A 14,590-nucleotide genomic window follows, 5' to 3' on the forward strand; every position below is an offset into this window, starting at 1 on the left:
GTACCGTTAAACTGGTCCCGCAACTTTGGTACCAGGTACCGGTGCTGTGGGCGGAAGGTAAACACGGCCTGCAGGTCGCGGAGGCCACCACGCACACGCCCAAGACGCCGCTGTGACGGCCACCACGACCCGAGGTAATGAGCACGGGGGTGCGTATTAAGCGTGCATGTGATCTAAGTATTGTTCTTCTCGGCGCATAGACTCGAGGACCTGCTCGCTGCGTCACGGGGATGGCCTCGAAAAATGAACGAGGACGCCCTTCACCGAGGTCGTGCTCGCAGGGGTCGTCCGCACCCGTGCCTGACCTTGCCCCGGAGGTCGTCCCTGTGCTCGGCGGGGCGACCAACGACCCGCTGCAGGGTGGAGTGTGACGGATAAGAGAGTTGGCAGCCATGAAGCCCGGAAATGTGCTGGGTGACTCGTAATGCAGCAGGCGACGGCCCCGAGTCCTGGCACGTGGGGGGGGGGGGGGGTCTCTGGAGGGTGCAATGACTGATTTCTCATGAAACCATTGCTTTGTAAGGAGTCAGAGACACCCTTCAGCTTGGTTACTCACCTCTTTAGTCTCCCACAACAGGTTATGATAGGGAAAGGGTTATGAAAGGTAGGTATTGCTGGAGGCTGTCACAGGCCTCCATACCATAACCATCCACAGGTATTATCCTTCTACATAAATAAAGCAGCATTAGCTTCAGTGTATTTTCATTAACCTAGAATTTGTTTTAATTTATTACTTTAATTATTTGTCTTTGAAGAGAAAAGTTAGGTTGATGTTTCACCATTAGTGCTTTGGGAGGTTCCTGACAGGTCTCATGAGGTCATTTTTAAAAGTATTTGATGAATAGACACACAGTTGTCATCAGGGCTCAGTCTCTCCCCAGGGCAGCACTGAGTTTCAATGCAAACATGGCAAAAAATTTATAAACTGATTTCTAATGGTGGTTGAAATTTGTTACACAGTAGGCAGAGTCGGTTTTGGAGTGGAAGTTACTTTTACAAGTGATCAAGTCAATAATAGGCCAGTTTGTGCTTGCATTATAAGGAACTCAGTTTCAAATGAATATTAGTAATGAATGGGAATAAGGCAGTCCATCCCCCTGTCTGTCTTGTGAGATGAGAATTGGAGTGATGAGAACCATGGCCTTTGCAGACCCTGAGAGCACACCCACTATGATGGCCACCCACCTGCCCCCTCGCAAGAACCCCACCCCAATCAAACTCTCTCGGCAGCACCTTTCACCTCTCCAGACTCTCCTGCAGATGGGTTTCCCAAAGCACAGAGCGTAAGTTTCCAACATTTATGTATGTATGAGTTGTAAAAGTAATATGAGAGAAAGAAAATGCCATGTGATTAGTATATATTATATTTTGTATATATAATATATATGTATTGCCACTGCAATGTTCAGATGACACAGTATGTATTTATGTAGTTAAGTTCTTGGTGAGGATAGATGGTGATTAGTCTGCCAAGTTCTTTTGAGGTTTGGTCAGTAATGTTGTCATCAGCTCTCTCTTAGAATAAAGGGTTTACCTTCTGCAGGCTTTAAGGGGGCCAGGCATTTTTTACCCTTTTTTCTTTATTTAATGAATTATTGTCATGATTTATATACCAGACGTAAAGGACACCCTACGCATAAGATTTATCCAAAAAAAAGCAATATATTACCTTTCTATTTTTAACAATGACCATTTTTGGAAAATTTGAAGTTTTTTTTAAAAGGCTATTTCTACTATAATAATTGCTCTACATGAGAACAATTAATATAATACAAGAACCATGCTTAGGCCAATGAAAGTACAGTGAAGTATTGTATCAATAATCATTAGTTTGCGGAATATAAATTTTCAAACTTTCATGGTCTTAATTTCCCTAAAAAAATTCAGACATAAATACACCATAATTTAGTCACTTCATATACGAGAAAAAACTCGCTATAGTTTGATTCTTACAAGTCTAGGCATAATTTTGCCATTTGTTTCATCGAAATCAGTTGAAAAATGGTGGAGAAAGTGCAAATGTACATAACTTACATTTTGAGATACGGCCAGGTAAAATTTTGAATGCGTAACATTCAAACATAGCGAAGTGATATCATGGCATTTATCCATTCATTAATTTGTAATGATATATAAAAAGATATATCTTGATGTTCAGTCATATATTTTGATGTTCAGGCATAAAATACTATGTCTGTAAGGCTCCCCCCTACCTCAGCTTGAGGCACAAAGGAGGTGTTTCATAGCTGTCAAGCTACTCATTGTTGCCAGATTTGTTTCAGAATGCTTGTGGAGCATGTCTCCTCTTCTCTTTGATGTTCTTGGATCTCTTCTTCCTCATGCTTTTCCTTTTAGTATCTTTTTCTTGAATTTTGAGTGAGTAGTTGATGTTGCAAGAAATTTACTTTGTTATATCCAGAATTATGGTGAAGGATGGTGATTTGGAAACAAATTGGACTCTTGATGCTCCAGCAAACTTGACTTTTTGACATTTCTTCCAGATCTTTGAATGGAAGCTTGCATTCGCATTCTGAGTGAGCCCCCAAATGCAAAAAAAAAAAAAAAAGTAATGCGAATTTTAATGAAAAACTTCGTAATTAGATTCTCAAAGGGCATACGCAACTGAGGAATTTTTTTCTCTTGTTTTTCATTTTTGACCGATTTTCTTCGTTTTTTGCCTGGCCGGCCCCCTTAAACTAAAAGGAGATAGTTCCATGTCAAATACACAACATTTTGTCTTATTGAGTGCACCAACTACCCAGTGTAGAGATTAAATAATCAAATAAAAAATGCACTTCCATGTACCTTGCTTCCTTTTCAGAGAAAAAGCATTAGCAGCCACAGGCCACAGAGGGGTGCAGCTGGCTTCTGACTGGCTGCTGGCACATGTCAATGATACCACATTGGACCTGGACCGACCACGAGAGTATGTGGTGTACCTCTGCCCCACCGGCCCACTTTATGAACAAATCCAGATCTTTTGGGACGAGGCACTGCAGAAATGTGGCTGGAACGGTGCCCACAACCTGGTGCCACACATCACACTGTGCTCATTTTTCAAGGTGGATGTTTGCAGATGTCTCTTTTGACTGTACTACTGTATTCCAATTATTCCACTATTTTTTATCATTTGCAGTTATAATGGCATGTGACCTGTACTGTTATTACTTGTTAATTGAGGCACTTGGCTCAAGAATATAGAATGCAAGTAAATAGAACAACCACCCTCATTCTACAGTCTGGGGATGAAAATTGTGAAGCTTTGGTGTCCATACTGAAGGAGGTGGTGCATGACTTGCTGCCCTCCTTCCCTACCAGTCTTACACTCGACAAGTACATCTCCCCCAACTATATGGGACTCTTCCTCACTGAACACCAAGAGGAGTTCCTGAAGAAGCTTGCCGTTTCCTATGTCAAAGAGGCTTCGCACCTGTGTGAGTACCTGTCAGGGGCTGCTGTGGCCCTTGCCCCCATTTTCTTGCTATGTCATGTGATCAAAATCCACTGATCATTCTGAGTAAACATATACATCTCTCTTTATAAGTGTGTGGAACTTGTGTCGAAACACTGAATGTCATAAATATTATTCTCAAATGTCAATATAAGAACAAGCAAGGCATAGAGACATAGATGTAGGCCTGAACTCTAGAAGTAAGGAGGGGCACAAAGAGTTTTAAATGAGCCACTGTCTCAATGGCCCGCCACGGACTAGAAACTAATTCCTATCGTTTGCCTTTCTTGTTTAATGAAGTTGACGCAGGTTGTTACGAGAAACTGGAGGTGATGGCAGCATGTCTGCCATGGTGTTCAGGAACTACTTTGCCACAAGAAAACTGTAAGGAGGTTATGTCCAAAGGGAATGGAGAGTTTACCCTTTCATTGTTATATTACCTTTTCAGTAGCTTGATTATGCTACGTTATTTTTTCCTAAGTTCCTCAGCATGGTCTTGCAAGCCTTCCTTTGGTTGCCTAACATCTCGATTCCCCAAACCACATGAGCAGAATCAGATTTCCACTTGTGTGTTGTAGAAGACATACCCTTGCATGAACCATCCTTACAGCCATGGATCATTTACTGCTGACTCAGCCACTAACATGGAAGCCTCATGTTACAAGACACACCACTATGCGACAGACAATCTTTATTTTTCAAACCAGGATAGCCATCTGGTGAGTGAAATTGAGACATTAACAAAATAATCTGAAATACCGTACCATTTGAAATGGTAATCATAAAAACTGTTCTGAGTGGGGAAATGTTAGTTATTAACTGAACAGTAGTTCAATATGCCGTGATTTACATCACTTGGACTCCTATTAACACCTTTTAAACCAAAGTACAGCTCGTGTATATAGGTTTCAACTCCACAGATATTAACTGCCATATATGCCATCAAAAGATATACCAATATACAAACCTCACTGATATCTGCATTCATGTAATACCATGCATGTAAGGTGTGCAGATTTTGCAGTATATATATAGTTGATCCAGCTTTTCCATTTTACCTGCCTGATGCCACCACCACAGTGACTGACTCTGGTAACACAGCTGTCTCAAACACACACACACACCCGGGCCAGCATGCCTCCACTCACACAAACTCACCTCCACCCTTTCTGTATGCAGTGTGTTATAGCCCCCATAGCATATACTACCACTACTACTACAATGACTACTACTACTACAATGACTACTACTACAGTGACTACTACCACAACAATTACTACTACTACTACTACCACCACTACTACAATAATTACTACCTATCACCACCACCACTACTACAATATTTACTACCTATCACCACCACTACTACTACTACTACTACTACTACTACTACTACTACTACTACTACTACTACTGCCACTACTACTGCTACTGCCACTGCTACTAATACTACCACTACTGCCACTACTATTACTACTACTAGACTACAACTACTTCAAGAAGACTCACTCAGTACAAGAAGACAAGCATATTATACTCACTATAGGCAAAACTAAGTCATGCAGCTCCAAATCATGTTCTCACTTATTGTCAAACACAGTAAAAGGAAAAGAAAGAAAGGAGACACCATTTGTTTGGCCTCATCTGGGTAATATTGGCTTGAAAGCAGCCTCCAAAATTTAACAATATTTTTTGCAGGATATATATAACGATTATTTATGCACAACTTATTCATCTTGCAAGTTAACATTTCAAGTAATTGTTTTGTTGTAGTTGAGCAGTCTGTGATAGTCTTGGGCTGTGTGTCAGTACGAGGAATCCAAATCCCTTCTTGTAGGAGTCACCCCCCTCCTGTGCACCCTTCCTTGCAGGGACCGAGGGGCACAGGCCAAAAATAACCTGTACCTGCATCACCTTGTCTCTACTTATCCAGCCTGTTATTGTGTGACATGTAAAAGCTGGAAGATCAAGAAATTTATAACATGAAAAAGAGAGAGAAATACCTCAATATTGCTGCTTTAGTAAATGTCAGTATGGGAGAAAAGACTTAGTTTCTTGGTATTAAAGAACAGTGCCACTAGAGTAAGCAGGAAGCAGCACCCTACTCCTTCCTTCCATGCAGCATCTTAGGAATGGTCCCCCAACAGGCAGTCCTGGGGAGCCTGCCAGCAAGGCCCTGCACCTCACTCTGGCCTACCAGTATCCTCTGTCACAGTTTTCTCGGCTGGAAGCATTGGTGAAGGCGGTGGACCAGAGGGCTGCGGCAACATGGGAGGCGCGACTGTACTCAAGGGACACACGCATCCTTGGCAATGAGGTGAGAACATGCCCTCTGGTGCCCCCCCCCCCCCCCCTTTTTTTTTTTTACAACAAAGGAGACAGCTCAAGGGCAACAAAAAGTGTAGAAAAAAAAGCCCACTACTCACCTCTCCCACAACAGACAAAAGTAAAGAGTGGCCAAAAGAGAGGTTAACTTTGGGTGGAGAGGTGTCTTAATACACTCTTCTTGAAAGAGGTCAAGTCATAAGTAGGAGGAAATGCAGACGAAGGAAGGCTGTTCTAGAGTTTACCAGTGTAAGAGCTGAAAGAGTGAAGATGCTGGTTAACTCTTGCATAAGTGATTTGGACAGTATAGGGATGGGCTAGAGTGGAAAGTCGAGTGCAGCGGGGCTGCGGGAGGGGAGGAGGCATGCAGTTAGCAAGTTCAGAAGAGCAGTCAGCGTGAAAATATCAATAGAAGATAGAAAGAGAGGCAAAATGGTGGCAGAATTTAAGAGGTAGAAGACTATCAGTAAGAGGAGGAGACCTGATGAGACGAAGAGCCTTAGACTCTACTCTGTCCAGGAGAGCTGTGTGAGTGGAGCCCCCCGACACGTGAGATGCATACTCCATATGAAGGCGGGCAAGGCCCTTATATATGGAAAGCATCTGTGCGGGGGAGAAGAACTGGCGCAGACGATACAGAATGCCCAACCTCAAGGAAGCTGATTTAGTAAGAGAGGAGATGTGAAGTTTCCAGTTGAGACTTTGAGTTAAGGATAGACTGAGGATATTTAGTGTTGAAGAAGGTGACAGCTGAGTGTTGTCGAAGAATAGGGGATAGGTGTTTGGAAGACTGTGTCGAATTGATAGGTGGAGAAATTGGGTTTTTGAGGCATTGAAGGAAACAAGGTTCCTTTTACCCCAGGTAGTGTCTTTTAGTGCCATCATCTTTCTACTTGTACCTTCTTGACCCTTGTGTCTCAGTCCATCACTAAAGCTTATGTGGAATCTGAGGGGTTCATTTTCTTCTTTATGCTTCTTCTGAACTTTTAGCATTAGTTAAAATTGTGAAAAAAAGTTTCACTACTTTTTTATTGACTGTCCATATTTGTCTGCTTATTAGAGGTTTGACAGACATGTGCTAGGTTATATTTTCCTTCACAAACTTTCCCTTTTAAACATGAGGCCAAAAACAGGAGCATGTAGTATTGTCTAACAAAGGAACAGCAAACTTTAGACATTTTTTTTTCTATTCACCTTTATATCACACAAAGAATATCTATGCTTCTATTCCTAACCTCCCTCCATCCCTTAACAGTATATTGCAACAACTTCATAAGGGTTGTTGCCCAAATCATTAATATACATTAGTTTCAGTGAAATATATTCACTAAATTGCTGTATGTATTTTTCACTCCTGAATAATATAAAAATATTTGCACGTACAGTATACACAATATAATAAGTCACTTATCAATGTTGTCACTCTTGGAGCTATCTCTTATCAGCTGTTCTCTCAGACTGATAAACACACTAGTAGTAGTATATCCACAGTGAAGTCATTGATCTTTTGGTTTTAGTGCAAGCAGCTCTTCTAGCATCCAAAGAATACTTTATGTATTATATTTTTTGCCTTGTGCAAATTTTACTTATATGTTACCACAACTTTAATCTCTTGTTTATATATCTGATACCCATGAACTTTCCCAAGTGGGTAGTCATTACAGAAGCATCTCCAATTTTCCCTGTTCTGGCACTCCCTCTCGGCACGTTCAGTCCTTCGCCCACCGCCTCTCCAATACTCATCCACTTTTTTATCCATTTCTTTCCATTACTTTATCTCCCATCTCACTCTCACCTCTTCTTACACATTTTCTTTAGTATGTTTTGTAAGTCCTTTTTTTACTTTTAGTTAACTCTTTTATCTTTGCATCACTCCTTCCCTCGTTCCCCAGGTACACAAGGTTCTGTACTCCCATGTGTCTCGCGACCCTGATGAACTGGAGCTGCTCATCGGGGATTTTGTGTATGTCAAGGGAGAGAGCTTAGCAACCTCCCCTGACGGCTGGGTAGAAGGCACCTCCTGGCTGACTGGCGCCTCAGGCTTCCTCCCCATCAACTACATAGAGCGCACTGCCGAGTCTGATGCCTGGACATTGCACAAGTAGGTAGTGGCTCTGTAAGACACATGCACACACACTTCTTCACAGTTTTATGCCAGCAAGTACTCCATAACATGCATGCACACACATCTGCATTAGTTGATTGTGCCATTTAACAAGAAAACAGTTGGATAATAAACACAATTTCAAGACTTAAGAACTCATAGATACTCCTTGTGGGACAACTTATGATTTGGTTGCTCATGAATTGGTTGATGGCTGAAACATCCACATGAAACAAGTGGAAAATAGCAAGGATAGTATTATTATTCTGATACTAAATTAATGGAAATTGTATGTAGATATCACTGCACAGGTATTTTAGTGTTGTTGTAGTGTAGTGATTATGCGAGTGTCTTTTTCTTTCTTTCGTTTTATAGCGAAGGAAGCAGCTCAAGGGCAAAAATAAATGAAAACAAAAAGGTCCACTAATCACTGCTCCTATAAGGTAGAGTACAGAGTAAAGAGCGTTAGCACCACAGCGTCACATAGGCAGCGAAAGAGATTTAGGGCAACTCTCATATTACTCCCTTGTCATCATTACCTAACAGGCTTGCCACAGGTACTGCTATGGCTTCCTTATCTCGCCTTGTGTCGCCCATTCACTGCCACGTATCTCACAGCTGTGTTTCCTTATCTCTTGCATTTTTTCTGCGGAAGCACCCCAGTGAGAAGGTATTTTTTATGGCTTCTCAGTGCACTTCTCTCCATTCATAAGTAACTGCTCAATACTTATTCATCCCCCTCACATTCCATCCTCCTTGTCCTTCCACTAAACTCATACCACTCTCTCCTTTCTCCTCTCTTCCACAAAACCCATACCACTCTCCTTTCTCTTTCCTTTCTCTTCTATTTCGTCTACGAACAAAGCTCGTCCATCTCCAACTCATTTCTTTTCCTCCTCTCTCCCTCCAGAAGCATACCAGTTATCGGGACCAGTGGAAGGGATTGTGAAGAGTCCCTGCCTAATCGCCCACCCATCTCACTGTCACTTCTCAACCTCCTGGAGAACAGTGAAGGCTCTCGTCGTTCCACCGAGGTTCTGTCTGAGTCGTCTTCCATGGACCGCCTCCACTCCCGGCAGGCTTCCCTTGAGGCCACACAGTCTCCGCCATTCCACAAACAGGAAGACCTGGATGCCCTCTATGCCAAGGTAAGCAAACTAGATGCTCTGTGCCATGGTAGGTGTGTGGGATGAGCAAGAAAACAAACAGAGGGTATCTCCCATCCTAAGACATAGGCCTAGCGTTGCAAAGAGTAGAAAAGTTTCCAGAAGAACAGAAACTTTCGTGGAAATTTCAGGGCCTGGGAATTTTCGGTAATTTTCATATTTCCTACATGTGTATTCATATTAATAAATGAACCAATTTTGGGTTGATATAACTATTAAATAAAAAGTTTTAAGCAACAAAGATTGTATTTCCAATAGGTTAGGTTAAGTTTAAGAAATTTTCAAACACATGATATCCAGACACCAATAGCATAAATTAACAAAGAAAGCCTTCACTGTGTTATATAGAAAGTCTCATTTAATAGTAAGGAAGCATATATGATTTTTCCGAGTCAAGACGTATGGTAACTTTTTGTGATTTTGTTAGGTTAGGTTAAGTTTGGGGTATCTTCAAACACATGATAGCCAGCAACTTATGGTATAAATCATCAAAGAATAACCTCACTTTGTTGTATAGAAAGTCTCATTAGTAAGGAAGCATAAGAATTTTCTGAGTCTAGACCTATAGTAACTGTTTTGGTTTTGTTAGGTTAGGTTTGGTTAAGTTTAAGGTATCTTCAGACACATGATAGCTAGCAACTTAGGGTAGCTATAAATCAACAAAGAATGACCTCACACTGTTGTATAGAAAGTCTCATAAGTAAGGAATCATATATGAATTTTCTATGTTAGGTTAAGTTAAGTTTAGGGTATCTTCAAACCCAGGATAATCAGCACCTTATGGTATAATCAACAAAGAATGCCCTCACTTTGTTGTATAGAAAGTCTCATTAACAAGGAAGCATATGTAAATTTTTTTAGACCTATAGTAATTGAGGTTTGATTAGGTTAGGTTAGGTTAAGTTTAGGGTAACTTCAGACACATGATAGCCAGCAACTTATGGTATTATTCAACAAAGAATGACTTCACTCTGTTGTATAGAAAGTCTCATTATTAGGGAAGCATTTATGAATTTTCTAAGTCAAGACCTATCGTAACTGTTTGGGGTTTTGTTAAATTAGGTTGGGTTAAGTTTAGGGTATCTTCAAACAGATGATAGCCAGCAACTTATGGTATAAATTAACAAAGAATGGCCTCACTTTGTTGTATAGAAAGTCTCATTAGTAACGTAGCTTGAAGCATATATGAATTTTCTGAGTCAAGACCTATAGTAACTGGGGTTTTGTTAGGTTAGGTTAGGTTAAGTTTAGGGTATCTTCAAATGCATGGTTGACAGCACCTTATAGTATAAATCAACAAAGAATCACCTCACTTTGTTGTATAGAAAGTCTTATTGGTCGGGAAGCATATATGTATTAATTTTCTGAGTCAAGACCTAAAATAATGTTTGGGGTTTTGTTAGGTTAAGTTAAGTTTAGGGTATCCTTAAACACATTATTGCCAGCACCTTAAGGTATAAATCAACAAAGAATGACCTCAGTCATTTGTTTAGAAAGTCTTATTAGTCAGTAAGCATATATGAATTTTCTGAGTCAAGACCTTTAGTGACTGATAATTTCATGCCATTTGGTAAACAGCCTTCCCTTGAGTCGTTTTATATCAGTTATTTCCCAGTTTGTCACTTATTTTTCCATCTATTATCTTCTCTTAATTTTATTTGGTTATTGGTTACGGGAAATAGATCTAATCTGCATAAAACTAAAATAGTGACAAAATAAAGAATGCTCCTCAATCTTCACTTTTAAAATACATATTAAATTTTCATACCTTACTTCAATTTTCTAGAGTAGATTTTTTTCCTGATATGAGTACAAATTGGAATTATATGTAGGAATTGGCAAACATACCCTTTTTGATTCCTATTTCACGACTTGTTTTTGGCATTGGCAGGTCAAAAAGCCAAAGAAGGAGGGGCCACTGTATCAGTTCCCCATCAAGGGCCCAAGGAAGGTCATCGTGGTGCGTCATGGGGAGCGGGTCGACTTTACCTTCGGGGACTGGATACGCTTTTGCTTTGATGAGGCAGGTGGGTACTCGGCTCTCCTTTTCCTGTGGCCTTGTTTCCCTCTTCCTGTTTGCTTTATTTGTGGGCTTATTTTGTTTACATTTTGTGGTTTACCCATCTCCCCTTTCTGTTATTTCCTTATTCTCCTTCTCTCTTTGTATCCTTCTCCTCACCTCATATCATCCTTCCCTCATTTCACCTCTCATTCTATATCAGGCATTTCTTCACCATTCACATCTACCTCCTCTTCCTACAGACGTCTATCAGCGACGTGACCTCAACATGCCTGAGGCACTGCCGGAGAGAGGCGGGGCACCACACAGCTTCTACAAGGACTGTCCCCTCACCCAAATAGGGCTGCTGCAGGCCTCCCTGGTGGGCCGGGCCATGCATGCCAGCAATACTCAGGTCCACCATGTCTTTTGCTCCCCGTCCCTTCGCTGCGTCCAGACCTGCACCAATATTCTGAAGGGTAAGGGTGTGAGTGAGGGAGTTTGTAATATCCCAGAACTAGACTGTATAGAGTGTCCATGTGTGTGGTGAGGGCATTGCAAGCTGCCTAACCATCCTTATCTTCTCCCATTTCCTCAAGTTTGGGTTTAGCAGAACATATGCTAGTCAACATATAGTGGCTCAGCAGACACAGGCCATGTCAGTAACCATCCTTGTCATCCTCCGTCTTTCAGGTTTAAACTTAGTAGAACACATGCCAACCAGTAAAAAAAGTGGCTCAGTGAACTTTTCTTTTTTTCATTTATTTATTTATTATTATTATTTTTATTTTTACAGGAAAGGAAGCAGCTCAAGGGCAAAAACAAATGTAAACAAAAAAGTCTCAAGCACTGCAGTCATAACCATCCTTTTCCTCCTTCCCTCAGGTTTAGGCTTAGTAGAACACATGCCAATCAACATCGAGCCCGGCCTGTTTGAGTGGCTGGCCTGGTATCATGATGGAATGCCAGTGTGGATGACTCTGGAGGAACTCACAGCAGCCGGATTCAACATCAACATGTCGTATGACCCTCTCATATGCCGGGAGGAGCTCAAGGACACTCATGAGAGCTGTGAGCAGTACTATGGCCGCAACGCTTACGTCACACAGAGCATCATCAACACCACACAGGCACTGGGTAGGTGGATGGAGGTGTTTGCATCTTTTAAGTTTATGGTTAGACACACATATACAAGGTTATTTTGGATGGGTACTGGCTGGTGACTACATGATCAGACTGTGGGTTTATGACACACACAATACATGTACACAATAATGTCTTCTCTGGTTTACAGGAGGAACAGTATTGCTGGTAGGACACGCTGCCACTCTGGACACCTGCACAAGACAGCTGGTCGGGGGCTCACCAAGGTCAGCCCATGAAATGACCTCCATCATCAAAAAGGTAAATGCATATGGCTCCAGTAATAATGGTAAAGAGGTTATAAGGCTGGAGAGGCAATGGGAGAGGTATAGGTGAAATTATGAGAGTGCAGGAGCAATTCTTTATTGTTATTTTTTTTAGAGCAAGGGAAGTCAGCTAAAGGGCTATGAGGATTATGAGGCTGCAGGTATAATTGGGGTGGAGTGGGTTAAAGACATGAGGCTACAGGGGCAATGGGGAGGTACTGGTGAGGTTATGAGGTGACAAGGACAATGTGGAGACACTGGTGAGGTTTTGTAGATTACATACTTTTAAGAGTAGTTGGGGTAAGGTATGAAAAATGTGAGTTGCTTGAGGGTTGAGTGGCTTGAAGCGTTTGAACAGAGAAGGAAACTGAGGAGGTGGGTCGAGTAATACAAGAAAGATGAGGTGATGGTGGTTTGAGTATTGGCAGGCTGAGGAACGGGAGAGGATTCACTTATTGAGCAAACTGTAAAGGAAGAAAAGGAAGATTAGATATAGAGAATGTTAGGAGAAAGCAAGGAAATTGTGGAAATATTAACATTAAGATTAGCCTACTGTAAAAAAAAAGGGTGGGGGGGGGGAATCAGCTCTTCTGTAAGGGCAGGAGTTCATACCATGTGGAGGGGCAGTGCTCTCTTGTAACCCTGACAGCTGCATGGAGTTATTCAGTCTTCTTTTACTTTAGAAAACATTGGTGTATGAAGGTGTGGAAAACATTTTCTCAGCCATTGGACTTGTAAGTTATGTTTTATGTAGTCAGAGGTTAGATTTATTTTTTCTCTCTCTGTGAGCTCTTCTAGGATTTTTTTTTTTTTTTTTTTTTTTTTCTGTAGCCTGTCCAGAGGTCCCTTTCTTTATTTTCATGATTTTCCCTTTAAAGTTTGCAGTAAGAGCAAGAATCCTTTTCACTAAACCTTTAAAGTACACACACTCAAAAAAGTATCGTTACAGTGGGGTCCAACAAGTTTCAAACTGAGCAACCCGGTAATCTCAGCAGGGGGGAGCAGGACAGGACCCCCATAAGGGATGGATAGAAAGGAAGGGAGACACTGAGATGCCAGATATCACCATAATGTTAGCGGAGTGATTTGAGCGCCACTTGTTCAAGCTTTACATTCACAAATTATAAAACAAAAATGTTCATATGATATACATAACAGCGGTGGGCAGAGGTATTCCCCCATGTCAGAGACAAAAACATCAACCATCAATGCATGTCAGATATAGTTCAGTTCATAATGTGCCATCCTGGAACTAATGTTTCCACTGAACGTGTCTTTTCTCTCATGAACAAGCTGTGGCCATCTGAAAAAAAAAAACAATTTCAAGTTGCAATGCTAAAAGCATTCTAATACAATAAAAGCAACCATGCCTGTGCTGTTTTTCAAACCATGTGTAATATATACGATGCTGCTGTAGCAAATGTCTAACAATAACGCAAGGTGTTTATCATAATTATTGTCTCCTAAATGGACGAAATTTTAAGTATTCACTTGTGTGTGAAGTGTTAACGCATAATTTCATCACCCAAACACGACAATATTATAGTGCTACATACAACACAGATCAATTCACTTTTGACGAAGACTCCACCTGTGTGTTTCATGAAGCGTTACCGTGCCAGCTCAGTTTCTACTGCTTCATTTACGAGTCCCGCTCACTTGATTCAGGCAAGTGAAACCACACTCAACACACGCAGTGATACCAACATGAGTAGCATGTTATCAATGGCTTCGTCCTTGGTGTCAGTTTGTGTCGTGCTGAATGTGTAACGATACTTATTTGAGTGTGTGTACATGGTGTACATTCCTAGGTGTTACTGTGGTATTTCCCATTATCAGGAACAATGAAAACTTCTACATTACAAGAAGCATTGCTATGTTGTCCCCTTTCTGAAAAGCAACTGCTCACCCCTACAAAGCCATGCAGGGAGGTCGAGTGTAACTGATAGCTTGGCCCGACAGGTTCCCTATGGCTGCACTGCCCTGATGGGGGAGGATGATGAAGGTCATTGGAAACTGCTCCCTCCCTGCGTCTTACCCGTAACTTATTCTGGGATCATGGAGTATGACTGGAGAGTCCTCTTGTGAAGGAAAAATACCACCACCAATGTCAATTTCAGGATGAACATACTCAAT

At 41.4% G+C, this 14,590-nt stretch overlaps 1 protein-coding gene across 4 annotated transcripts in view; it reads left to right on the forward strand.

The window, feature by feature from the left end:
• Nucleotides 1-14,590, forward strand: part of LOC127008155 (protein UBASH3A homolog) — a 19,101-nt gene continuing 4,511 nt past the window's right edge. The window contains exons 1-13 of one of the 4 annotated variants that reach the window (XM_050879814.1): nucleotides 1-134; nucleotides 1,151-1,283; nucleotides 2,822-3,062; nucleotides 3,239-3,434; nucleotides 3,752-3,835; nucleotides 5,599-5,768; nucleotides 7,669-7,877; nucleotides 8,791-9,028; nucleotides 10,938-11,073; nucleotides 11,309-11,524; nucleotides 11,931-12,182; nucleotides 12,340-12,449; nucleotides 14,417-14,559. In XM_050879814.1, the coding sequence (XP_050735771.1) occupies nucleotides 1,171-1,283; nucleotides 2,822-3,062; nucleotides 3,239-3,434; nucleotides 3,752-3,835; nucleotides 5,599-5,768; nucleotides 7,669-7,877; nucleotides 8,791-9,028; nucleotides 10,938-11,073; nucleotides 11,309-11,524; nucleotides 11,931-12,182; nucleotides 12,340-12,449; nucleotides 14,417-14,542 (2,091 nt within the window). In that variant the 5' untranslated portion in view covers nucleotides 1-134; nucleotides 1,151-1,170 and the 3' untranslated portion in view covers nucleotides 14,543-14,559. Of the gene's footprint in view, nucleotides 135-1,150; nucleotides 1,284-2,821; nucleotides 3,063-3,238; nucleotides 3,435-3,751; nucleotides 3,836-5,598; nucleotides 5,769-7,668; nucleotides 7,878-8,790; nucleotides 9,029-10,937; nucleotides 11,074-11,308; nucleotides 11,525-11,930; nucleotides 12,183-12,339; nucleotides 12,450-14,416; nucleotides 14,560-14,590 lie in introns of those variants that run through there. The other 3 variants (XM_050879812.1, XM_050879811.1, XM_050879815.1) reach the window with 3 other exon arrangements.

The sequence above is a fragment of the Eriocheir sinensis genome, chromosome 37 (assembly GCF_024679095.1).
Source record: "Eriocheir sinensis breed Jianghai 21 chromosome 37, ASM2467909v1, whole genome shotgun sequence".
Classification (NCBI taxonomy): Eukaryota; Metazoa; Arthropoda; class Malacostraca; order Decapoda; family Varunidae; genus Eriocheir; species Eriocheir sinensis.